Source organism: Jaculus jaculus, chromosome 3 (assembly GCF_020740685.1).
Source record: "Jaculus jaculus isolate mJacJac1 chromosome 3, mJacJac1.mat.Y.cur, whole genome shotgun sequence".
NCBI classification, from domain to species: Eukaryota; Metazoa; Chordata; class Mammalia; order Rodentia; family Dipodidae; genus Jaculus; species Jaculus jaculus.
The window spans coordinates 150,883,571-150,909,559 of NC_059104.1; the positions used below are offsets into that span (position 1 = coordinate 150,883,571).

Here is a 25,989-nt window from a genome sequence, read left to right on the forward strand (position 1 = left end):
CTAAAAGAAAGTGACATGCTTTGGCATTGAAATACCATTGTATATCTTCAGACACCCAGGCTTTTCCAAAGAAAAACAGGGATGTACAAATTGGTGGAACTGACAACTGAATGTGTATAGATGCTGAGAAATACCCACGTTGAAAAATGACAATTTGGAATTTTCATAGTCTAACAGTATGCCAATCTTCTTGGGTGGAACTGTTATTCTAATATCTGGAGTTGTCCTGTTGTGCAGAAATTCATACTGATGCCTGAAAATTAAAATAATTGATACAACAAAACTTTAGAAATTCTGTAGTATAGTTTACATAATTTTTTATTATTTTTACTCATACTCCTATTTTTTTATATTAAATAACTACCAAGGTAGCATATCATTTCCAAAACTAATCTCTACATCTTTTCTAACACTTTTCCCAAGAAACACAGTTTCAAACTCTTCTTCACCTAAAAATTTTATGTACAGAATCGTAAACTTAGATTGCATCAAAATTAGCTCAGGGGCTGGAGAGATGGCCTGGCAGTTAAGATGTTTGCCTATAAAGCCTAATAACCCAGGTTCAATTCCCCAGTAACCACGTAAAGCCAGATGCACAAAGTAGTGCATGCATCTGGAGTTTGTTAGCAGAGGCTGGAGGTCCTGGTGTGCCCTTTCATATTCTCCCTCCCACTCTTTCTCCCTTTCTCTCTACTTGCAAATAAATAAATGAATTTATATATATAACATATATATATATACACATATATATATATTTATTTACATATATATATACATATATATATATTTTTTTATTTTTATTTTTTTTTGGTTTTTCGAGGTAGGGTCTCACTCTATCCCAGGCTGACCTGGAATTCACTATGGAGTCTCAGGGTGGCCTCAAACTCACGGCGATTCTCCTACCTCTGCCTCCTGAGTGCTGGGATTAAAGGCGTGTGCCACCACGCCCGGCTAAATAATAAAATATTTTTTTAGTTAGCTCAGAAACAAATAAACCACTCTAAACCAGTGTGCAGATCGTTTGTAATAAAGATGTTCAAAACAGGGAGCCCTGTGGTCTTTCTTGTAAAATGGGGTTTTTGTTATAACTGCCGAGGAACATACAGTCGTTACCTGTTAGCAGGCCTGTCAGTTCAGGATTGAATAGTTCTAACACCCTTTACACTCAGTATCCTGAGTGCTCTGGGAAACCTGAGGCTAGCTACAGGGTTGTCCTGTGACCTAAACGCTGAAGATTTGTGTGTGTGCCAGCATGTTGGTTTAGACTCCTGGATAAACACTTGAAAACCAGTTAGATGTGTTAGCAAGACAATCGTTCACCATCTCAGTTCACCATATCTCTCAACTTCAGCTACCAATTGTTAAATGAGTTCTTTCTCTACCTTACCTTCTTGGTCTACCAATGGACTTTTAAGATCATGGACCCAAAATCGACTACACGGGAGGTTTTGTCCTCATCCTCCATTTTCCTCTCTCCCTCCCAACACCCTCATCTCTCCCCAACTCCCACCCTCTCTTCTGTCTTTGATTTTTTTTTTTAATTATTTATTGGAGAAACAGAGAAAGAGGCGCCTCCAGCCACTGCAAACAAACTCAACGCATGCACCACCTTGTGCATCTGGCCTACAGGGTTCCTGGGAAATCGAACCTAGGTCCTTTGGCTTTGCAGGAACACTCCTTAACTGCTAAGCCATCTCTTCAGCCCCCTCCTGTCTTTTTTTGTTGTTGTTTGTTAAGTCTGAGGTAGGGTCTCACTCTAGCCCAGGCTGTCCTGGAATTCACTATGTAGTCTCAGGCTGGCCTCAAACTCACAGTGATCCTCCTATCTCTGCCTCCCGAGTGCTGGGATTAAAGGTGTGTGCCACCACGCCTGGTTCCCTCTCCTGTCTTTAAACACAAGATTTCAAGAAACTTAGCAGCTCCAGGCCTTGCTTTGCTCTTTGCCATTCTGTCTCATCCCATACTCCCCTTCCCCACATACACAGATTCTAGTGTTACCATTACACTCCCTGTGACTCTGCCTTGCTCTAACCTTCCTAATGAAGAGAAGACTTTGACCTTAGTTTTAGATAGAATCCCAAAGAAAAGTAACTGGCTCCATACAGACCAATTCTTGGATCCCTAAAGTGGTTCTGAGGGATTACAGAGTACAGTTGAGTTTAATCTCTCATAGGGAGAAAGCTGCTCTTCTCATTTGTGCTTGGGCAAGGCCAGTAGGAATTTGAATATCATGACACAGGGTCATAGGCAAAGAGCACTGGAGGAAAAGTGACAGCATTCATTGGGCCAGAAGGGTCATCCCTGTACTCATAAGGGATGATGGGAAAGTGGTATGGGATTGTGTGTGTGTGTGTGTGTGTTGCAGTTTTTTTTTTTTTTAATTTACCTTATTTACTTGAGAGAGAGGGAGAGAATGGGTGTGTCAGGGCTTTCAGCTACTGCAAACAAACGAGATGCATGTGCCACCTTGTATATCTGGCCTACATGGGTCCTAGGGAATTGAACCTGGGTTCTTGGCTTTGCAGGCTTATGCCTTAACCACTAAGCCATCCCTGTTTTGCAGTTTTTAAATTGAAGAAGGGTCACTGTGGCTTTCTGCATCTGAAAACTTTGTCCACTGATATGGGCTCCATGGGATTTTTTTCCCCAGCCATGCGGAATTATCTCATGTAGTGTTTAGCATGAGAAGTCTTAATTATAAAGCCTTTTTTTTTAATTTTTTTTTTTTTATTTGAGAGCGACAGACACAGAGAGAAAGACAGAGAGAGGGAGAGGGAGAGAATGGGCGCGCCAGGGCTTCCAGCCTCTGCAAACGAACTCCAGACGCGTGCGCCCCCTTGTGCATCTGGCTAACGTGGGACCTGGGGAACCGAGCCTCGAACCAGGGTCCTTAGGCTTCACAGGCAAGCGCTTAACTGCTAAGCCATCTCTCCAGCCCAATTATAAAGCCTTTTACCAACATATATTTGCCAAGATGGAGATCAAGCAGTAACTGCTTAATAGCACTGAAGCTGAACAAAGTGAAGAACCCATCATTTAGTGCTTAAGAATGATACTTGTGGAGCTGGGCAGTGGTGGCTTTAATCCCAGCATTTGGGGGACAGAGGTAGGAGGATTGCTGTGAGTTCAAGGCCACCCTAAGACTACATAGTGAATTCCAGCTCAGCCTGGGCTAGAGTGAGACCCCCCCCAAAAAAAAATAGAATGATATTTGTGGAGCCAGCCTGCCTGGGTTTGATCCAAACTCTGAATCTAGATTGCACGGATTATCCAGCTGCTGTGAGGGGAGCCTTCCTTTTTATGTGGAGTGTTACAATTGTGAACAGTAGATAAGATGACCCAGAAAAGGAGTGGAACTGTGTTGGCACCTAGGGAACTCTCCATGAGCTTTAGCTATTTTTATCTTAAACTGGTCTTTTTAAGAGAGATCTTATTATTTGTTTATAGAATTGAACCCGGGTCCTTTGGCTTTGCTGGCAAGTGCCTTAACTGCTAAGCCATTTCTCTATCTCTGCTCTTTTTTTTTTTTTGGTTTTTCGAGGTAGGGTCTCACTCTGGTCCAGGCTGACCTGGAATTAACTCTCTCATCTCAGGGTGGCCTTGAACTCATGGCAATCCTCCTACCTCTGCCTCCCAAGTGCTGGGATTAAAGGCGTGCGCCACCACGCCCGGCTTACTCTTTCTTTTTAAGGAAGTGGATGACAAGCACCCTTGAGGTACATGAATGTTTTCTGAACATAACGTAAGCCTTAGGTATTATTAGTGAAAACCTCTTACTTGCACAGCCCAGCCTTGGGTGTCAGATCTGACTTTACCTTGCTGAGGCATAGGTGTGCCTCATACACCAGGACAGGCAGTTGGCTCCCAGGTCTTCCTGCTTAGGGACATCTTCAAAGGCCACACCAACAGTGTAGTCCAGCTGCTCCTCCACCTCCACCTCCCAGTAATGGCGCCCTCGGACCGGAATTAGATTTCCCATGACAGCAACACATCTGGTTTTAGAAAGTAGACACAGGCTGAGAATGGCATTCTGGCAGAGAGCTTGCCTAGCATGCCCAAGACCATAGGTTCTGTCCCCAGCACCAGGGAGCATGCCTCAAGCTTGGCTGATGCTAACGATCAGAAGAGGAATATCACCGCTTGGCAGTGGAGGAGGTGACCCAAACTTGCGGAAGAGGTTCTTTTGGTTCTTAAAGATGCTTGTGGTTTTTCTAGTAATTATAAAAGTTTGACTCACTAAAGAGGCAGGGGGTTGAAAACTCACAGTGTGGGCTGGAGAGATTGCTCAGCAGTTAAGGTGCTTGCCCACAAAGCCTAACAAGCCAGGTTTGATTCCCCTGTACCCACATAAAGCCAGATGCACAATGTGGAGCATGTATCTGGAGTTCAGTCGCAGTAGCTAGAGACCCTGGCGTGCCCATTCTTTCTTTATATGCCCCCCTTCTCTCAAATAAATGAAATTTAAAACTTTTTCTTGATAAACTCCAGCTTTGCTTCATGACATCTGTGACATAAACCAAGGATTCCAGCTTTCCCTGGGTGGAGGGAGGGCTTGCACATGGAGCTGACACTGGGAGAGGCCTTTTTCTTCCTTGGAAGATCTTCTGGACTTAAAAATCAACCTTCCAAGAACTCTTTTTGTCCTGGCTGTCTGGAAGCTGGGTGCCATGTTTGCTGTTTAATCTTAGATAGATACAGCCCTTGAAGTTAACCAATCTGTCCTTTTAATCCTACTGCTTTTCTACCTCAGTATCATATATTTGCCTCTTATTTTAAGCTTTTGTGTGTCTTTGGAGAAAGAAGGATGGTTTAAATAAATCAGCCAACACTGAGGAGAGGGAGCTGGAGAGCTAGACAGACAGCATTTTGGGTGACCCCCACCCCACAGCTCATGCATAAGTGCATAGGTGGTGTTAAGATCGGCCTGCTCTGCTACTGGCCTTCCCTCAGGAGCTGTGGGAGCGACACAGGGAAGTTGTGGCTGCACTTTGAACGCCCCTTTGTGGTTAAGTATCCTTGAAGCTCCGGTTAAGTTTGTCCTGCTATACCAGAAACTAAGGCTCCAGGGCACTTTCCCCAGTCACCAGAAATGCACTAATGAAGGGTTTGTATCCTGAATTCATTATCATAACATTTCTTTTTAAAAAATATTTTATTTATTTATTTGAGAGAGAGACAGAATGGGTGTGCCAGGGCCTCTAGCCATTGCAAATGAACTCCAGGTGCATGCACTACCATGTGCATCTGACTTACATGGGTACTGGGGAACTGAACCTGGGTCCTTAGCCTTCCCAGGCAAGTGCCTTAACTGCTAAGCCATCTCTTCAGCCCTATAATAGCATTTCTATTGTGGTTTTGAACCCCAGCGGATCCTGGAATGAAATACTCTGGAAGGGAGGTCTCTTCCACCATGTTTGGGGAGGAAAAGGGGTCAGCTTACCCCATAAATATACCCCCTCCTCATAAATTTTCATAAAACTTAAAGGTCAACAACACAGGAGCCATCGCTGCTACCCACCCCGTTCAGGATGGTCAGCGTCACTCTCTGGAGTGCATACTGTTCCTTGTGAAGTAAACTTCTGCCTAAACTGCTTCTCTTCACTAATTTTTTTTTTCATGGATAAGACAAGACCTGAGGGCTGGAAAGATTGCTTAGTGGTGAAGGCGCTTGCCAGCAAAGCCGAAGGACCCAGGTTTGATTCCCTAGTACCCATGTAAAGTACGATGCATGAGGTGGAACATGCATGTGGAGTTACTTTGCGGTGGCTAGAGGCACTGGTGCGCCCATTTTTTCTCTCAAATAATTAAAAAAAAATTGTTTATTTTTATTTATTTGAGAGTGACAGAAAGAGGAAGAGGGAGAGAGAGAATGGGTGCACCAGAGCTTTCACCCACTCCAAAGGAACTCCAGATGCATGCGCTGCCTTGTGCATCTGGCTAACGTGGGTCCTGGGGAATCGAGCCTCGAACCGGGGTCCTTAGGTTTCACAGGCAAGCGCTTAACCACTAAGCCATCTCTCCAGCCCTAAGTTTTGTTTTTAGAGACAAAGCTAAGAAGAAACTTTCACAGGTCAAATAGGACAAAGCACTACTAGCCTGGGACCTGGCTTCCCTAAGGGCCACCACAGCCCCCGCTTCTCTGAGCTCCTCTCTCCAGCTGCATTTATTTGTCATAATCCAATTTGCCCTGAATAACAGTGTTATTAGGTAAGTGCCCAGAATGTTCCAGCGAGTGCTAGCCCAGTACCTGGTAAACTGGGTCTTGTTGGGTGGTGGCTCTCTTTGGAAGATTTTCCTTTTGTTTCGAATGACTGTCAACCCATCTTCAGAAATGGTCAGCCATGGGTGGCAGGTGTCCTTGTTCAGGTGAAAGTAGCTTCCTGTAAAGGGAAGAAATATTCCTAAGGCCCCAGCTAGCTGTTTTATGTCTTTTGCCACACAGCCTTGAGGCACTACCCCTGCAGGTGGGCTTCCTCCAAGGGGTACACAGAAGCCCACCCTGGCTGTTGTAACTGACCTGTGAATAGGGATGACAGGTACCATGCGCAGGGCGGTGCTTCTGTGTCTAGCACCAAGCTAAGTAAGTAGTTTTCAATTTTATCTCCTTCAGTATTTTGGGGTATGCCTAGAAACGGTGTTACTGTTTCCACTGTACATGAAGAAATTAAGGTAAAGGTGGTAAAAAAAAAAAAAAGTAATAATATGTGCTGGAAAATGATAGAACTTTCACTCCACTGGTTCCAGAGGCTGTGTGTGATCTTAACTCCCGGGATATGAATGTCTGTGCCTGAGTGAGAACTTTCGATCTCCTTGCCTAGGAAAACAAAGTTGCGGCAATGCTTTTGATGGTTTTTGTTTTGAGCCAGGGTTTCTCACGGTTGCCCAGGCTGGCCTGGAGCACATTATATAGCCCAAGCTTCAACTTGCAGCCATCTTCCTGTCTCAGTCTCTGGAGTGCTGGGATTACAGGTGTGAACCACCACAAGCAGCTCAGGGAATTTTTAGAAAAATATTTATTTGCAGGCTGGAGAGATGGCTTAGCGGTTGAGCACTTGCCTGTGAGGCGTAAGGACCCCGGTTCGAGGCTCGTTTCCCCAGGACCCACGTTAGCCAGATGCACAAGGGGGCGCACGCGTCTGGAGTTCGTTTGCAGTGGCTGGAGGCGCTGGTGCGCCCATTCTCTCTCTCTATCTGCCTCTTTCTTTCTCTGTTGCTCTCAAATAAATAAATAAATAAAAATGAACAAAACAATTTATTTGCAAGCAGTGAGAGATAAAGAGAAGACGGACAGACAGAGAGAGTGGATGTGTCCCTCTTTCTTTCTCCCTCTGCTTGCAAATAAACAACTGAGGATAGTAAAGAAAAACACCAACTCAACACAGAAACTTAGAAGTGCCAGGCAAGGGAAGGACAGCCTCGGCAGGGAGGAAAGGAAACAGGGAGTCCCCAGCAGCGTTCCTTTTCAGCTCTTCCACGCCAGATGCCCATGGAACTTGATGTTCCCATCTGTGTGCAAGGAATATAAATGCGGGTTGCTCACAGACCTCTCCTCCTGCCATTGGAAATGGGGACACAGCGTGTCTCAGTGAAAGGTCCCGGCAAGGGAAGTTTGTGCCCCAACCCTGGTCAGGCTTCCTGCTTTTGCAGCTAACCTGCACATGACCCCCCCCACCCACCCACCCCCCGCCGGCATAAGCTGGCTTGCTTTTGGAAGAGCCACCTGGCTCTGGGGCACCTGGGCAAAGTTCAAGTTGTAGAGCCAAAGCAGGACAGGATCCCAGACTGGGTGGATGCTTCTTATGAGGTGTCTGCTAACTCGGGACTTGGACGTGGGACATGACAATGGCAGATGAGAAGGGATGTGGGTGCTTGGGAGGAGGGTGGACTGTGGGGTCACTCAGCCTCTGGCTGGGGAAGTGCTTGGGCTGACAGCAGGAGCAGGGAGGTGGCTGTGGCCACTGGCAGTTCTTGGGAGTTTCATAAAGACCCATGTTCCACACCTGGTGTGGTGACTCATGCCCGTAATCTCCAGCACTTGGGAGGCTGAGGCAGGGGGATCACCAACCTGACAAGTTAGTAAATCCAGGCCAGCCCGGGCTACAGAGTAAGACTGTCTCAAAAAAACACCCCAAAATTTGTCAGATAAGAGATGTCTGGGCTACCAGATGCAGCGGGCCAAGCCTCTGGGCCCCTGAAAGGCATAGAGAAAAGTCTTGAGTTCAAATGATTCCTTAGCTAACCCATTCACTCTGTGACCTGGGTCTTCATTCTCTGCCTGCACAATGACCTTCCGAGACCCCCTTCCAGGCCCGACCTCCATGCGTCCTCATCTGCATATAGTCCCCTGTTTTCTAAGCGTTACCAGCATTGGGTCTGCCACAAAGTGGCCACATTGGGCTCCAGGGCGTGTGGAAGAGCCAGACCTGTGGTGTGGACGGTGGCGGGCTCACTCCTGGCACTGGGGCCTCCCATGTTGAGGGCTCGCACGTAGATGGTGTAACTGTGCCTGGGCTGCAGCTGTATCAGGGACTCGCAGGTCGGGATGCCCACCACAGATCTAGGCAAGGAAGCAGAGCTCCGTCAGCCTGGGCCTACGCATCGTCACCCCCTTCACTCCTGCAGGAGTGTCCTGGGACCCAGGGCCATTAGTATTGGCTGACCGTGGTGGGCCTCCTATGGCCCGTGGCCCACTTTCCTCAGCTGTGTGTGGCTGTCTCCCAAACTCCTCAACGGGGTTTCCCAGGCACCTGGCTCCACGATTGATGTGTGTACTGGGTGTGTGTGCATCCTGTGACTCCTCTGTCTGTTAAGACCATAAACTCCCTGAGGGCCGACGACCACTACACATAGCTCAGTGCTGAGCCAAGGAAGGCTCTCCATGTGTGTTTCTGAATGTACGACTGACCAGAACTGGAGGGACCCATGGTGCTTTGCTGTAGACTGGGCACCCATGGGTTCTGGAGGCCACGGTATCAGCGTTCATCTGCTCATGAAGGCCTCCCACACTCAAGCAATCTGGGCAGAAAGGAGCCTTCCAGTCTCTCAGACAGTCATCTGAGGCAGATGGCATCTTTGTATGTTGAGCCAGTCTCCCTTGTTGGTCCTCGTGTCTTCCTCTCTCTTCTCCTAATTTCAGCCATGTTGTTCCCGACATTCCTGTAGCACATCCAGCGCACCCGTGCCCAGAGTGGTGCCCATGCAGCCCTTGTCCTGTCCTGTGAGCATTCTACTGATTCCAAAAATAATTTAATTAATCTATTTCTTTGAAAGAGAGAGAGAGAGAGGCATATAGAGAGAGAATGGGTACACCAGGGCCTCCAGCCACTACAAATGAACTCTATACATATGAGCCAATTTGTGCATGTGTGGATAGTGGGGAATTGAACCTGGATTCTGAGAACTTCACAGGCAAGTGCCTCAACCACTAAGCCATCTCTCAGCCCTCATTTTTAAATTTTATTTTGTTTATTTACTTACACACATACACACACACACACACACACACACACACACACACACACGTGCATCTCTTGTGGCTGCAAACAAATACATCGGTGGCTGCTGGCTGGGGAATTGAACCTCACAGTGGCAGGCTTTGCAATCAAGTGCCTTCAGCTGCTGAGCCAACTACCCAGGCCCCCAGGAGTCATTTCTTTTCTTTTTAAATATTTTGTTTTTATTTTTACTTATTTATTTGAGAGAATGAGGCAGAGGAAGAGAGAGAAAGAATGGGTGGGCCAGGGCATCCAGCCACTGCAAACGAACTCCAGATGCATGCGCCACCTTGGGCATCTGGCTTATGTGTGTCCTGGGGAATCAAACCGAGGTCCTTTGGCTTTGCAGACAAGTGCCTTAACCACTAAACCATCTCTCTAGCCCTCTTGGAGTCATTTCTGACCCACTTCTCTCACAGGCACACCCTTCACCCAGGGCTATCAGGCTCAGTCCCTCCTGTCTTGGATCCTATCCCAGGCACACCCCACTTCTGCCATCAGTCGTATGTATGTATGTATATATGTATGTATGTATGTATGTATGTATGTATGTATGTATTTTTTTTTCGGTTTTTCAAGGTAGGGTTTCATTCTAGCCCAGGCTGACCTGGAATTCACTATGGAGACTCAAGGTGGCCTCGAACTCACAGCAATCCTCCTACCTCTGCCTCATGAGCGCTGGGATTATAGGCGTGCGCCAACATGCCTGGCTCATTATGTCTATTTTTCCTTCCCTGTTGTGTGTAGTTTACCTGTTTCTTGCCTGTTTTATTTACCGGACTGCCAGTTCCATGAGGGCAAAATACATCTTTCTAGTTTCCCAATATTACCTATATATCACTAATTGGTGCATGAATGAAAAGAAAATCTTTTTATGGTGGGGTGAGATACGGTCTCATGTAGTTCAGGCTAGCTTCAAACTTGCTATATAGTTGAGGATAACCTGGAATTCCTGATCCTCCTATCTTTATTTGGTATTAAACCTAGGAATATAGACGTATATCACCATACCCAGTTTTTCTTTCCTTCCTTCCTTCTTTCTTTTCCCACCCTTTGTTTTTTCAACAAGGTTTCACTCTATAGTCCAGGCAATCCTGCCTGAAGAGTTGTAACTGAGTGCTGACAGAACAGGTATGGTCTACCATGCCTGGCTGAAAAGGAAATCTAAACATTAAAAAAAACAAGCATGAAGCTTTACTAATTACTTAGTAATCATTCACTGTCAATAATAGTATTCCAGGGCTGAAGAGATGGCTTAGTGGTTAAGCACTTGCCTGTGAAGCCTAAGGACCTCGGTTCGAAGCTCTATTCCCCAGGACCCACGTTAGCCAGATGCACAAGGGGGCGCACGCATCTGGAGTTTGTTTGCAGTGGCTGGAAGCCCTGGCGCTCCTATTCTCTCTCTCTTTCTCTGTCTGTCACTCTCAAATAAATAAATAATAAACAAATTTTTTAAAAAAATAATAGCATTCTAGTTACTTATCATGAAAACTAAGCAACAGAATTAAGATTCCTGCAGGATGCAGGGCTTGGTAGCACACGCTTTTAACCCCTGCACTCAGGAGGCCAAGGTAGGAGGGTTGCCATGAGCGCAAGGGCAGCCTGAGACTATAGAGGTTAGCCTGAGTTAGACCAAAACCCTCCCTCGCAAAAATAAAGATTCCTGCTTGTCACAAATTCTGACCTTGTCTTCACACTCTATAAGCAGCCCTATAGAGGCCCTCAAGACTCACTCAGTTACCCCTGAGGCCTCGGGCGTTTCTGCCTGGGTCAGCTCCACCGTGTAGGAGTCCACAGGATTCAGGTTCCCGGACTCCCAGCAGATGAGCGCAGCATCTTCACAGCTCCTTATTGCTTTTCTTTTTATAATGGGGGGCGAAGGGGCTAAATGCAGGAGAAGGGAGAGACCGGCAATCATTATGTTCACTTCCAGTCATTTTGTTCAGAGCCGTGAACAAACACCACATCCACCCCCACCCTTCTTCCTCCATTAGAAAGATTCAGTGCGACAAAAAGCACCAGACTCTAATGTTGCCTTGAACGGATGCCCGGCTACAGAAGACAAAGAGCCCCATTACCTGTCATGTACACTGCATGCTCACTGGAGGGGCTGGGGCCAGTTCTGTTCTGAGCTATGACCCAAAATTCATACTGGGTATTTGGCTCAAGGTTTCTCACTGAGCAATAGGTTTCTTTGACGGTCATGGTAAATTCTGGGGAGGATAAAAGACAAGAATTCAACCCTTGGGGCTGCAGAGTTAGTTCAGGGGTTAAAGGGGCTTGCTTGCAAAGCCTGATGGCCAGGGGTTCGATTCCTCAGTATCCATGTAAAGGCAGATGCACAAGGTGGCACCTATTTTGTTTGCAGTGGCAGGAAGCCCTGGAATGCTCATACCTACTTTCTCTGTGCCTGCCCTTTCTCTCTCTCTCTCTCTCCCTCTCTCTCAAACATATACTTGGTTTTTCGAGGTAGGGTCTCACTCTAGCCCAGGTTGACCTGGAATTTGCCATGTAATCTCAGTGGCCTTGAACTCAGTGATCCTCCTACCTCTGCCTCCCTAGTGCTGGGATTAAATGCATGCGCCACCATGCCTGGTTTACAAAAATATTTTTAAGAAAAGAATTCAACCCTTAAAATAGTCCATGCTTTACTGCACTGAGTACCACGACCGAAGGCAACAATACTGCCTGCACATTCTTCCTTTCCTTGTAGGCATTGCCCTCTGCGTTAGGCTTTGTTGTTGCTACTGTTAACAGAACTGTCTCTCTTGTGATGGAGCGATGGCTCAATGGTTAGGTGTGCTTCCCATGCAAGCAGGAGGACCTGAGTGGACCTGAGTTCAAGTCTCCAGATCCCATGGAAACAGCTGGCCTTGGTCATGCACCCCTGTAATCCAAGTCCCTCAGAGGAGCAGAGAGACCAGAGAATCATCAGAGCCCTGCAAGCTCTGGAATTAGTAAAAGGAGACTCCAGCTCAAAACAAGACCAGTCAGAGGAGTGATGTAGCCATTCACTTGCTGCCACTGGGAGGTGAGGGGGAAGAGACAGAAAGAGAGAGAGAGTCCTTGATTCTGGGCTTACATTGATGACAGGCTTTGGCAGGGAAATCAATGACAAACAGAGGCATAGGCTTGGAACACAAAGGCTTGCCCCCTTGCTGAGGAGAATGCTTCTCCTACAAGTACAAGACCATTAGGCCCTATGCAAGAGCCAGAGCTGAATTATCCATCTAGCTAATTCACAGGGTTATAAGAAACAATAAATGTCTATTATTTTCAGCCACTAAGTTGAGGGGAGGAAGCAAAAATTGATACAAAGCCATATATGATGGTGCATACCTGAAATCTCACCACTAGGGAAGTTGAGCCAGGAGGATTGCCAAGAAATGGAGGCCAGCCTGAGTTATGCAGTGAGAACTTGTCTCAAAAAATTAATCAGAAGCTGGGCGTGGTGGCACATGCCTTTAATCCCAGCACTTGGGAGGCAACAGGAGGAGGATTGCCATGAGTTCGAGGCCATCCTGAGACTACATAGTTAACAGGTCAGCCTGGGCCAGAGTGAGAACCTATCTCAATAAACCAAAAATAAAAAAATTAATCAGGGCTGGAGGGATGGCTTAGTGGTTAAGGCACTTGCCTTCAAAGCCTGAGGACCCAGGTTTGATTCCCCAGTACCCACTGAAGCTGATGCACAAGGTGGTGAATGCGTCTGGAGTTCGTTTGCAGTGGCTAGAGGCCGTGGAGTGCCCATTTTCTCTCTGTCTCTCTCTCTCTGCCACTTTTTCCCAAATAAATAAATAAAATTTATCAAAACAACAACAACAACAACAAAACTAACTGATTCAACTCCATGCCTCCCCAGAATCTTGGGAGGCAGCAGTAACTTGTTAATGTACCCTCTTCTGCACCCAACAAAGGTAGAGACTGATGCCATGGATGACTCTGACCTGACCTCAATATCCTCCTTAGCCAGGTCCCAACTTGCCTTTCTAGGTCTTTCCACCTTGCCCATCCACCTGCCTCCCATTCCCTGGATGTCCCAGGTCACACAGCATCATGGGTGGGGCAGGGCCTGGGCTTTTGGGAGGCTGGCCTTGTTCCTCTGGGTCCGTGGGTGTGTGCCCTGGCACAGCCTCACCTGCTCGGTCCTTCCCAGCAGGGCCGTCCTGCACTGGCCTGTAAGACAGCAGATAGCTCTCCACAGTGTCATCGGAATACAAGCTCCAGCACACCCGAACAGAGGAGCCTGTGGCTGAGTTAGGGGCCTGGGGGTTTATCACTGGAGCACAGGGAGCTAGAGAAAGAAGAGAGAAAACAATAAAAAATGAGGAGCCATATGTGGAGGAATGGGATGGGAATAGTCTCTTTTAAGGGCCACTGGTCTTCCAATAAATCTACATCCAGAGTGGACAAGGAGGCCTGGAATGCAGAGCCCGTCAACATGAGCCCCAGGAATAGAGTACTGGTCCCACTTGGGCAAATGCAGATGAGCTTGGGGGCAGCGTTGGCCAGTGGGGTCTCAGACTGGGTATGATCTACGTGTCCTGGCCCTGGTTGTGGGTCCTCTCATGACATCTGAAGAGACAGGACAGCCAGGCTTGCAGAATTGCTGTCCCCCCAACCCAGAGTGAGTAAAGAAAAGGAGCCTTCAGCATGGGTACCCTTGGGGGTGGGTGGGCGGGAAGCTGACGACTGTCTCCCACACCACAAAAGGGAGCTTTGGAGTGGCCAAACTGCTTGTCAGAACCATCTTCTTGTTTTTAGCTGTACATTAATACGTCTGTTTCCTCTACCCTTGCTCTCAATCTCATGTAGAATCAAGAAGAAAAACAAAAAGTGCTTCTCTATCCTGTCCTGGCAGTGCCTCTCTTCACCCAGGCTTCAAAGAGCATTAATGAAGCCAGGTGTGATGGCACACACCCTTAATCCCAGCACTCGGGAGGCAGAGGTAGGAGGATCACCATGAGTTCGAGGCCACCCTGAGACTCCATAGTGAATTCCAGGTCAGTCTGGGCCAGAGTGAGACTGTAACTCAAAAAACAAAAAACAAACAACAACAATAAAAGAGCATTAGTGGGAGGTTGTGTAAAAAAAGTCATATGCAGAAGGAAAAAGCACAATAATTTCTTTCATATAAGCTATTTGTTGTTTCAACAAAGAAGTAATTTTGGTTTTGCTGAACCTTTAACTTGTAATTTTTTAAAAAAAGAAAGTTACTGTTAGTTATTTGGGGCAGATTTTACTGAGTTGTGAAACACCACCATAGTTGAGCTTCAGGACTGTCATCACCCTGATGAGATTCCTCATTGTCCTTTTCCAGTTACTCCCTAACACAGCCCAAGCAACTGTTAATGTGTTCTCTGTATGGATTTGCCATTTCTATGTAGATGCTTTATATAAATGCAATCATAGGTCAAACAAAACAAAACAAAACAAAAAACTGGATATTGCCATGCATGCCTAAAACCCCTGTGCTAAGGGGGATGGAGATAGGAGAATTGATGGGGTTCCCTAGTCTGCTGGTCTAAACATAAAATAGGGAGCTCAGGTTCAGTAAGAGGCTGTCTCAGGGAGAAGCCCTGGTATAACCATACTCTTACCCTATCTCTCAAATAAAAATATTTTTAGGGCTGGAGAGATGGTTTGGCAGTTAAGGCATTTGCCTGTAAAACCTAATGACCCGAATTTGATTCCCCAGTACCTATGTAAAGCCAGATGCTCAAAGGGGCACATGCATCTGGAGTTCATTTGCAGTGGCTAGAGGCCCTGGTGTACCCATTCTTCCTTTTTCTTTCTGTCTTTGCTTGCAAATACATAAATAAGTTAAATTTGAAATATTTTGAAAAGCAATATGGGGGGCTAGAGAGATAGCTTAGCAGTTAAGGTGCTTTCCTGTGAAGCCTCAGGACACATGTTCAATTTTCCAGGTCCTACATAAGCCAGAGGCACAAAGTGATGCAAGTGTGCAACGTTGCACATGTGTACAAGAGGGTGTATGCATCTAGAATTCAATTGCAGTGGCTAGATGTCCTGGCATACATTCAAGCTACCACAGTTTCCTATATCCTTTCCTCTGCTCCCTCTTCCTGGATGTTCTCTGAGTTTTGGAGGTTATGAAAGAGATGTCTAATTTCTTAATGAGCACTCAACAGTCACTTAATTCTCAGCATTTGATGAATTTTGAGTCTCCACAATTGTTGTCACTTCCAAACAATAAAGCAGATTCTCTAAGGAAACATGAGAACAACATGAATCTATGTACATAAACAGAAATATTGAAAAAAAATACTGAAAATATTGAAACAAATATATTTAGCCAAATAATAGCAGCTTTCTTCATAGGATCTTTTACCTTCTCAGCCATAGTTTTGACTAGTTTTTCACTTTAGAAATGAATTATTTCCCATGCAGCATCCTCAATTCCAATCAGAGAGACCTGGGTCACTCCCGATTGCCACTATCCCACCAGAGGACACGTTTTCACACATCTTCTGTCTGCTTAGTTGTTTAGCACAAGTATTCCTCTTTCCTCACACCCTGGCTAGCATGTATTTTCAGTTTCCTTGAGGATAGTCATTCTTACATGATGAGTTGATAATATCTTAAAAGTGGTTTTAATTTTAATTTATCTGACAGCTCTGACATAAGTAAAATATAGCCAAGATTCCAAATGAACAATCTTAGTTTACAAGAGTAAATGACACAAAACATCTGTTGTTAGTAAGGTGCATGATAATATGCATGATAGGGTCATTCACCTCTGTGATCTTGAGTGGTCAAAAACACTTGTTCAGAACAAATGTGTATGAGTGATGGAACCTATGTTCTATTTTGTCCTAATCATACTTCTGTACCTGGTATTGTGGAGAGGATCCTTAGAAGAGAGGATTCTTACACCAGTCTAACTCTACTTTGTAGAGAACAGGATAGAAACATTGATAGGAGGTTCTCAAGAGAATAGAAGCTTAGTGAAAGCCATTCTGAGATGAGGCCATTGGAATACTGAGATGCCAACTCAGGAAGGGAACAAAGGAACTGAAGCTGAAAACCTAGGCAGCATTCCCTCCACCATGTGTTTATTACTTTATACTATATTATCATTCTTTCACTGAGATAAAATATGTCAGAAAAATCAACTTACAGTTGATTTATGTTGGCTCATGGTCAACAGTCATCTGGTTTCATTTCTCTGGTCATATGGTGAGACAGTATGGAAAGCAGAGAATGCCAATTCTCTCTTTCTCATTCTCACTCTTTCTCTCTCACATAAAAAAGGCCAGTCTGGGGCTAGAGGGATAGCTTAGCAGTTAAGCACATGCCTGCGAAGCCTAAGGGCCCGGGTTCAATTCCCCAGAACCCACGTAAGCAAGATGTACATGGTGGCGCATGCATCTGGAGTTCATTTGCAGTGGCTGAAGCCCCTGGTGTGCCCATTTTCTCTCTCTTTCTTCCTCTCCCTCCCTCTCTGTCTCTAATAAATAAAATAAAAATAATTTTTTTAAAAGGTCAGTCTGTTGGGCTTGCCTCAAAAAAAAAAAAAAAAGACATGGGGACAACCTATATGTCAGTCAATTGATGAATGGATAAAGAAACTGGTACATCTATGCAACTGAATGTCATTGTGCCCACATGAATGAGCCTACAGAACAGTATGCTAGGTGAAACAAACCACTCACAGCAAGACACTTTATGACTCCATTTCCATGGGGAACCTAAGGTCAAACTCCCAGAAGCAAAAAGCAGAATGGTGGTTGCTAAGGGCTGGGGGAAGAAGAAATGGGGAACTGTTGCTCAATAATAGTATAAAGATTTACTTATGCAATATGAAGAAGTTCTGTAGACATACTGCATAACGTAATACCCACTGCTAACAATATGACATTATAAGCTTTAAAATATAGTGAGAGGGTAGATGTTGTTCTTTTTATTTTACTTTTTAAATATTTTATTTATTTATTAAGAGAGAGAGGCAGAGAGAAAGAGAATGGGCACACCAAGGCCTCTAGTCACTGCAGACGAACTCCAGACGCATGTGCCACCTTGTGCGTCTAGCTTATGAAGGCATTGGGGAATCAAACCTAGGTCCTTAGGCTTTGCAGACAGAATGGCTGAGACATCTCCCCAGCCCAAGACATGATTTTTAAAACACACATGCACACATGTGCAAATCTGAGCTGATGTGAAGATGCATGGGACACATACACACCTGGAACAGTGTTGATGGAGTCCATCAGCTGCTCCACATCAGAGAAGTCCAAGGTCTGGTCTTCAAACTCAGGCTGTGTGGAGAGTTCCACGTCTGTTTTCGTTTTCAAGAATTTCCCGAGTCTGTTGGTATAAAAATACAAGGATGGTGGTACATTCCTTTAGCAGTTGCCTTCTCATTGCTAGGACAAAACGCCTGACCAGAGGCAGCATATGGGGGAAGGAAGGGGCTTATTCTAGCATACAGTTTCAAGGAGAAGTTTCATCGTGGTGGAGAAAGCATGACAGCCTTGAGCGGGAAAGCTGACACATCTCTGCAGCAGCAAGAAGGAAGTAGTCCAAGTGCGCTAGCCAGCACTGGCAAGCAGGCTGGACGATGACATCCCAAGGCACACCTCAGTGACACACCTCTTTCAGCAAGGCTCCACCTTCCCAAGGTAGAGAAGACAAGACCACCAACAAGCCATATAATTCAAAGGGAAGCTCCTAGTGATGCACTTCCTTCAACTATGCCCTGCCTCCTAATTTCCACCACCTCCCAATAGTGCCATGAAATTATAATCTACCCAGGATTAACTAAGTGACGAAGTCAGAGCTCCACTGATCCAGTCATTTCCCCAAGCTCCTCCTCTGAGCATAGCTGCCTTGGGAAGCAAGCCTTTTAGGGAACACTTCCTATCCAAGCCATCAGAGTCACCAGTGGGATGAGTGGGATTGATTTGAGCTTTCCAGGGGCAAGAGGAAGGGTAGGACGTGGTGTGAAGGTTAGCAGAAGAGCATGCATGAACAAGCACACATTTTCATAGCATCTCTCAGAGACTATTGTGGAAGCACTGCTCCTACATCACCCTGTTCTAACAGGTACCCAGGGTTCAGACTTTGGGAACTTCCTTTCCACATGGCCAAGTTGCTGCCCTGGGGCTAGGAGATGACTCAATGGATAAAGTGCTGGCCGCACAAGCATGAGGACCTGAGTTCAGATCCCAGCACCCACATAAAAGCCAGCTATGGCATGTGCCTGGGATCCCAGTGCTGGGGAGGTGGAGACAAAATGGTTCCCAAGACTTTCTGGCTAGCTCATCTAGCCATGTCAGTGAGCTCTAGGTTCAGTGAGAGACCCTGCTTCAAACAATACAGCGGCAGGCTGGAGAGATGGCTTAGCAGTTAAGGCACTTCCTTGCAAAGCCTAAAGACCCAGGTTCAATTCCCCAGAACGAACATAAGCCAGATGCACATGGTGGTGCATATGTCTGGAGTTCATTTGCAGTGCCTAGAGGCCCTGGAATACCAGTTCTTTCTCTCTTTCAAGCAATAAATGAAGATAAAATTAACATTTTTTAAAAACATCAGTGGAGAGCAACGGGGGAAGACATGCATGTGCACTCCCACCACACATGTGCCCACACAGACGAACACACACACACACACACACACACACGTGCGCGCAGCTGAAGTTGCTTCCCTGGGAGCTCTAGGTCTTCTTGTACCGGCTTCCTGGCAGTCACAAGGGTTCTAAGTGGCAAGGGCAGGATTTGAAACCAGCTCTATTTTTGCCAAAAATCCATGTGCTTAGCCCTTGTTATTAAGTTCCTATTTTCATATTGCTTTATAGATATTGTCTTATTATGTTTTCACCAAACTATCCCTGTTTGTAAAGAAAAAAAGTGGGGCCTTCCAGTGGCTGGGTTGGACCCGGTTAAGGTCCCAGGGCTCTCATGTTTCTGACTCTAAAACGAGCATGCTTTCGACAGCCATACACACCAGGTGTGAGGACAGCTAGACGTTGGGCACACTCCTCAGGGATCAGTTCCTCCCAGGGAACCAAAGAGCTTGTGGAGGACACCAGCCTGTGGGCAGACTTGATGGGCCCCACCGTGTACATGTCCTTCCAGCACACGGATTCCAAGATTTGACAACAGAGGGCCCTGCTGACCCCGCACTGTCATAGGATCGCAGAAGCTGAAAGACCCCATGGAACTGAATCTAGAGGTGAAAAGAACCGAAAAATAAAGTACGTAAAGACAGAAGTGTTACCTGTCAGCCATTGCCACTGCATCCTAAGGGAAGAGAAAAGAAGAAAACATAAAACTGAATTTGGAAATAATTTTTTCAAACTATCTAATAAATAAACATTTTTTAACCTGGAAATTAGAAAAAGGGGAAAAAACTCATCTGTATCTCCCTAAAAATACCACCCCCACACGTATGGAATTTTCTTCTACAGTACTGCAGTTCCACATCAACAGCATGGAAGTGCTTCCCATGTCACCTGTGGCCTTTAGGACCACTGTTTGCTACGACTGCAAGCGGTTTGTGGAATGAAGATGCCACTGTTTACAGAATGGCTCCTCTACTGTAGAACACTGTGTCCACCTTTTCCTCATAAGTAATGGCTAGGAGTGCCTTCCTCTGACTCCTCCTCGCCACTCTGGATTGTGTCTTTGAGACACGGTGGATACGGGCCCACTGACATGGATGTATCAGTAATGGTGGCTCTCGTGGCACCTGTCAGATTGCTCCCCACCTTTAGCCACTGGTCTTTTATTTGGAGCACAGCAGGAGGGCAGTGTCATTGGGTTTTGAAGGGCATCTGTGGGCTTGGACCATGTAGGATCATACTTGGCATCCAGGAGGACTTTGGAGGTTGAAGGGCCAACCCTCCCCCACCTCCTGGGCACCATATCTACCCTGTACTCTTGTGGGACCCTGTAATGCAAAAGGACCCTCACTTGGACTGAGAAGAAATTCCTGCAGCCCAGCTACATGGAGCTGTCATATTTAATATGATTTGTCAAAAATCAAGAAATGGATTTTTTTTTTTTTGAGGTAGGGTCTCACTCTAGCTCAGGCTGACCTGGCACTCACACTGTAGTCCTAGGCTGGCTTCAGCTCACAGTGATCCTCCTACCTCTGCCTCCTAAGTGCTGGTATTAAAGGCATGCACCACCATACCTAGCTAAGAAATGGATTTTTGGCATACATATAAAGTTATGGATTAAGAGTAACCGTTGCTATCTTTGTAACTGGAAAATTTAAAGTGACGTTTTAGCCTGAATCACTTTCTATCCAAAGTTCCAAGAGACCATCTAAGGTGACCATAAGGCTCTCAGGGCAGTCTTTGCCTAGCTTTGAATGAGGGCTGGGGAGGTGGTTAAGGTGCTTGTCTGCAAAGCCTAAGAACCAGGGTTCAATTCCCCAGTACCCAGGTAGAGCCAGAGGCACTAGGTGACACACATGTCTGGAGTTCGTTTGTAGTGGCTGTAGGCCCTGGCGTGCCTATTTTCTCTGTCTACCTGCTCCCCTCTCTCAAATAAATGAACAAGTAAAATTAAGAAAAAAAAGAATGAGGAGAGAAAGGAACAAAGCCTGGGGTACCTTAGCAGTGGTAGAGGGAAAGGACCTGTTGTGTCTGAGCTGACAGATGGAGTGACAGCCCCCCATCGTGAACCTCCAGAATCAAATGGATGCTGACCATGAAGGTGAACTCTGACACCTCCCCGAGGAGAGACAGCAAGATGGCCGCCCCTGGCTGACCCCGCCATTTCAGTTCATGGCTTCATTTCCTCACTGACCTTTAAGAAATCAACCTTCTCCTCATGACACATCTCCTCTATGGTTTCCATCAGTTCCTTACAGGTGTCAAGGTTCTCTCCGCAGCTGACCAGTTGTCCATATAAGGCTTCCAGCTTTTCTTTCTTTTTCTTGCCTAAAGCTTGAATTTTTTCTTCATACTTTTGAGCAAGCATTTCTAAGATCTCATTGTAATGTGACTCGAAGTTTTGCTCTTGCCTTCCAAAATTCTCCTGTAAGACATAGGGCCTCAGTTATTTTAGTGCATGGACTGTGCTGACTAGGGTAATCAGAGGGCATTCATGCCTCCACTTTGTGTGATCTCTTATCAGGCTGCTGGAGTGGGTGCTGGGGAAGGCAGAACAGGGGAGTCTCTATTCTAGACTCCCTCTACCACCATAAGTAATGTTAACAGAAAACTTTGCCATCTTTTCTTTCTTTCTTTCTTTCTTTCTTTCTTTCTTTCTTTCTTTCTTTCTTTCTTTTCTTTTCTTTTCTTTTCTTTTCTTTTCTTTTTTCTTTTTTTCTTTTTTTTTTTTTTTGAGGTAGGGTCTTGCTCTAGCCCTGGCTGACCTGGAATTCACTACGTAGTGTTAGGCTGGACTCAAACTCACAGCAATCCTACCTCAGCCTCCCAAGTGCTGGAATTAAAGGCGTGCACCACCACACTGGCCAACACTGCTGTCTTTTATGGTAGCATTTTATAATCCTCTCCTCAGTTTAGTTATCCTGTCACCATCACAACTGGCCAGGGAGTTCATTAATGACAAGTCAGCTTGGTACTGGAAATTATGACCTTAAGTAGAAACGTTTGCCCTGAGAGATTTCCAGCTATCATTCCTTCCTGAACTCTCTCACTCCTACCTCCCAATGCTCATCCTTACTTCCTGATGCTTGGATCATATAAGCACCAAGGGTACTTCAATTAGGATCATGCCAGCCAGGGGAAAAGGTGAAGGGAAGATGAAGGTTGTACCCAAGAAATGAAGGAAGCAGGAAGTATATACTTAATCTGGTACCTATAGTATTTATTTAATTTTTTAATTTCAAAAGAAGTTTTTATTTTTATTTACTTATTTGACACAAAGAAGAGAGAGAGAGAATCCACCCCTAAGCAAAACAGTGTAGATGAACAAAGGGAACAATGGGGGGGGTGACAAAAGGAACGGTAGGACACTCAGTGTACATCATATACCTGAATGAATGTCCTCATGTAACACCACCATGTGCAGTGAGCATACACAAGGAAAGCAATCAAATGGGAAAACCCTGTGTGACAGTACACACCTGACTGAATGCAGTCACATGGTTGGTACCCCAAGGGCCACCCCTGAAACTCCAGAGAGCAAAGCAACAACGTAGAAAGCCTGCTCTATCTGGTTCCAACAGTATATCAGATAGTCCCCAAGGGAGTCTCGGTGTGAGGCCAGAAAAGGGGGAAAAAATAGACCAAACCAACCTAAAACAAACAAATAAAATGCCACGAAGTGACTTTAGTTCGAATAAAACAAACTACGTCACATGTAATTGGCAGTTTGGTGGGGAAGTTTCTGCCTTATTTATTCATCCATGTCTAACACTCCTGCTCTGAAACGTACCACGCTGGGGGGCTGACACAGGCAGAGAAGAGCCTGCCTCTCCACCCAGAGGACATAGCACAGGAGGGGACAATGACAAGTGATCAGTGTCCCTGTAGGTTCTCAGGGCCCACAGGGGGTCCAGGGAAGGCTGAGTGGAGGAGGCAGTGGTAACACCTCACATTCTTTTGTAAAATGTTATTATTTGGAGTACACACACATCCATATGCTGGGATTGCAGAAGACTGCCACAATTTCCGGCTGTTTTTTTTTTTTTTTCTTTTGGTTTTTTGAGGTAGGGCCTCACACTAGCTCAGGCTCACCTGGCATTCACTGTGTCATCCCAGGGTGGCCTCGGACTCATGGTGATCCTCCTACCTCTGCCTCCCACGTGTGCCACCATGCCTGGCCAACTTCCACTTTTACTTGGGGTCTGGGGATCTGAACTCAGGTACTTGGAGATGTATGGTGTGCATTTTATCCACTGTGCCATCTCCCCAGCCCTGAACCTTCACATTCTAAGAAACAGGTTCTCCAGCTCATTAGTAACAGCTATTTGACATGGCCACTGAAGGGAGCCATGTGTGTCTGGTAAGGTGAGCTCGTGGTTCTTACCTCCACAGTGATGAACACCTCTTCCAGGTGACTAGCAAAATTTTCCATCTCGATAATCTGCTGTTCCAATTTGAACATGTTTTTGTGAATTTCATCCTGCAACAGAGTCGCACAAAGAAGGTGTTAAGTCCATACTGGCTTTGTTTGTTTGTTTGGTTTTGGTTTTCTGAGATAGGGTCTCGCTCTAGGTCAGGCTGATCTGGAATTTACTATGTAGTCTCAGTGTGGCCTCGAACTCATGGCAATCCTCCTCCCTTTGCCTTTCAAGTGCTGAGATTAAAGGCATGCACTACCACGCCCAGCTCCGTCCCTTTAAAAAAAATTTTTTTGTTAACTTTTAATTTATTTTATTTGAGAGAGAGAGAGAGAATGGGTGCACCAGGGCCTCCAGCCACTGCAAACGAACTCCAGACACATGCGCCCCCTTGTGCATCTGGCTAAAGTGGGTCCTGGGGAATCGAACCTCGAACCGGGGTCCTTAGGCTTCACAGGCAAGGGCTTAACACTAAACCATTTCTCCAGCCCTCCATCCCTTTTCTTTTTTTAAAGTTTCATTATTAAATTTTATTTATTAGAGACAGAGAGAAAGAGAAGGAGAGAGTGAGCGAGAATAGGTGCGCCAGGGCCTCTAGCCACTGCAAACAAACTCCAGACGCATACACCACCATGCGCATCTGGCTTATGTGGGATCCTGGAGAATCAAACCTGGGTCTTTAGGCTTTAGCCCCATCCAGTCTCTAGTAAAGGGCATTTGAGAGTTATACCCCGCCCACCAACTTGACACACAGACTTGCTGTGAGGACAGAGACATTACCTTGGCACTCTCCAGCGCCTTACTGAGCGCGGTCACTTCGTGCCCCCTGTGTTTGTCACTGTCCTTCTCCACAGCTCTTATTGGAGTTTTGCAAGTGACACAGAAGTTGTCAGCAGGTTCTTCCTCGTCCTCCTCCTCCGGGATGACGTAACATTCGTACTCCTCACTGGCACGACCATGTGTGTACCTATAGGCTTCCCGCAAGTCCTGGCACTGGCCAGCCAGGCCTTGCCCCCCATAGGCCAGGTCCTCAGCCTCCGCTGCCTCGCTACCAAGCCGCCAGTCTCTCTGCTCCCTGGCAGGGTCTTGCCTCGTCATCCCATAAGGAGGGTACCCTAACGCCCCCATTCTGTGTTCATCGTCAAACTCGTCTCCTAACTCATGGTCATCTTCAAGTCCGTATAAATGGACAAGTTCATCCACTTCCTCCTGGAGGTGTCTTTGAGCCCTGTCTTCCCCGACCCTTCCTGGCTTGTTGCTCATGTCGGCCTGGACTACTTCTCTCCTAGTTCTGGTGTCTTCTCCTGGGAAGATCTGCAGCCTTTCTTCAGAGTCATACAGATCCATGTGATAAAAATGGAAGTCTCTGGGTACGGTCAGTTCCTCCTCAGCTTCCTCCTCCATTTGTGCAAGAACGACCCAGGACAGTCAGTGGTGAGTACCCTGGCTCCTAGGACACAAGAAAATGGGATCCTTTAAATGTGCTGTTTAATTCATTTTTCTACATTTTTGTTGAGAATTCTATTTAATTTTATGTGTTTGTGGTGTTCATCCATGTCTGTGTTCGCATGTGAGTGGACATGTGTGAATAGGTGCATGTGCACATCTGTGTGCGTGTGTGTGGAGACCAGAAGTCAACCATGGGTGTTACCTTCAGATATACCATCAACTTCTTTTGAGACAGGAGCTCTCATTGGCTTGGGGTTCACTAATTAAATCAGACTGAGTGACCAGTAAGCTCCAGAGATCCATCCGGCTCTGCCTTCATTACCCGAAGATTATGAGCAGACACCACCACCACACCAGCCTTTCACGGGCACTGGGTGCAACTCAGATTCTCGTGCTTACAAGGCAGGTGCTTTACTTATTGGACATTGGACTATCTCCCCAGCCCCAATGTTCACATTGTTAATCCCTGCACTCCTCTTCTTAAACCTTAAGTAAAAATTCCTAAATGCAGCAAACTTTTTAAATTTTTTTATTAATTTGTTAATTTTTTATTAACATTTTCCATGATTATAAAAAAAATATCCCATGGTAATTCCCTCCCTCCCCCCGACACGTTCCCCTTTGAAATTCCATTCTCCATCATATTACCTCCCCATCTCAATCATTGTCCTTACATATATACAATACCAACCTATTAAGTACCCTCCTCCCTTCCTTTCTCTTCCCTTTATGTCTCCTTTTTAACTTACTGGCCTCTGCTACTAAGTATTTTCCTTCTCACGCAGAAGCCCAATCATCTGTAGCTAGGAAATGCAGCAAACTTTTATTTCCATATAAAAATATCCACCACAGGGCTGGAAAGATGGCTTAGTGGTTGGGGCCTTACGTGCAAAGCCTAAGGACCCAGGTTCAATTCCCCAGGACCCACATAAGCCAGCTGCACAAGGTAGCACATATGTCTGGAGTTCTTTTGCAGTTACTGGAGGCCCTGGCACACACCTATTTCCATTCTCTGTCCCCCTCTCTCTTGCTCAAATAAATAAAA

General features: G+C 46.0%; 1 protein-coding gene across 3 annotated transcripts; it reads right to left on the bottom strand.

Annotated features, from left to right (window-relative positions):
* On the bottom strand, positions 1–24,899 carry Fsd2 (fibronectin type III and SPRY domain containing 2). Of its 3 annotated transcripts, XM_045146382.1 has the most exons (13): positions 24,763–24,899; positions 24,276–24,669; positions 23,462–23,557; positions 21,272–21,502; positions 19,734–19,756; positions 17,701–17,822; positions 13,633–13,788; positions 11,573–11,707; positions 11,228–11,378; positions 8,424–8,557; positions 6,248–6,380; positions 3,816–3,992; positions 1–253 (listed from the first exon to the last, which is right to left on the bottom strand). In XM_045146382.1, exons 1-13 carry the CDS (start codon positions 24,897–24,899, stop codon positions 1–3), a joined length of 2,142 nt encoding a protein of 713 aa, XP_045002317.1. The 3 variants fall into 3 exon arrangements, with proteins under 3 accessions (XP_045002317.1, XP_045002316.1, XP_045002318.1); XM_045146381.1 differs by having other exon boundaries at positions 24,276–24,899; XM_045146383.1 differs by lacking the exon at positions 11,573–11,707 and having other exon boundaries at positions 24,276–24,899.
* Between the last annotated feature and the right edge of the window lie 1,090 nt (positions 24,900–25,989).

Excerpts from the sequence above, each read along its gene's own strand:
- Fsd2 (XM_045146381.1), bottom strand. The coding sequence starts at position 24,899 with ATGGAGGAGGAAGCTGAGGAGGAACTGACCGTACCCAGAGACTTCCAT. Across the intron at positions 21,503-23,461 it reads AGGTGTTCATCACTGTGGAG|GAGAATTTTGGAAGGCAAGA; the intron begins GTAAGAACCACG and ends TATGTCTTACAG. Across the intron at positions 8,558-11,227 it reads GAGGCCTCAGGGGTAACTGA|ATCTGTGGTGGGCATCCCGA; the intron begins GTGAGTCTTGAG and ends TTCCTTGCCTAG.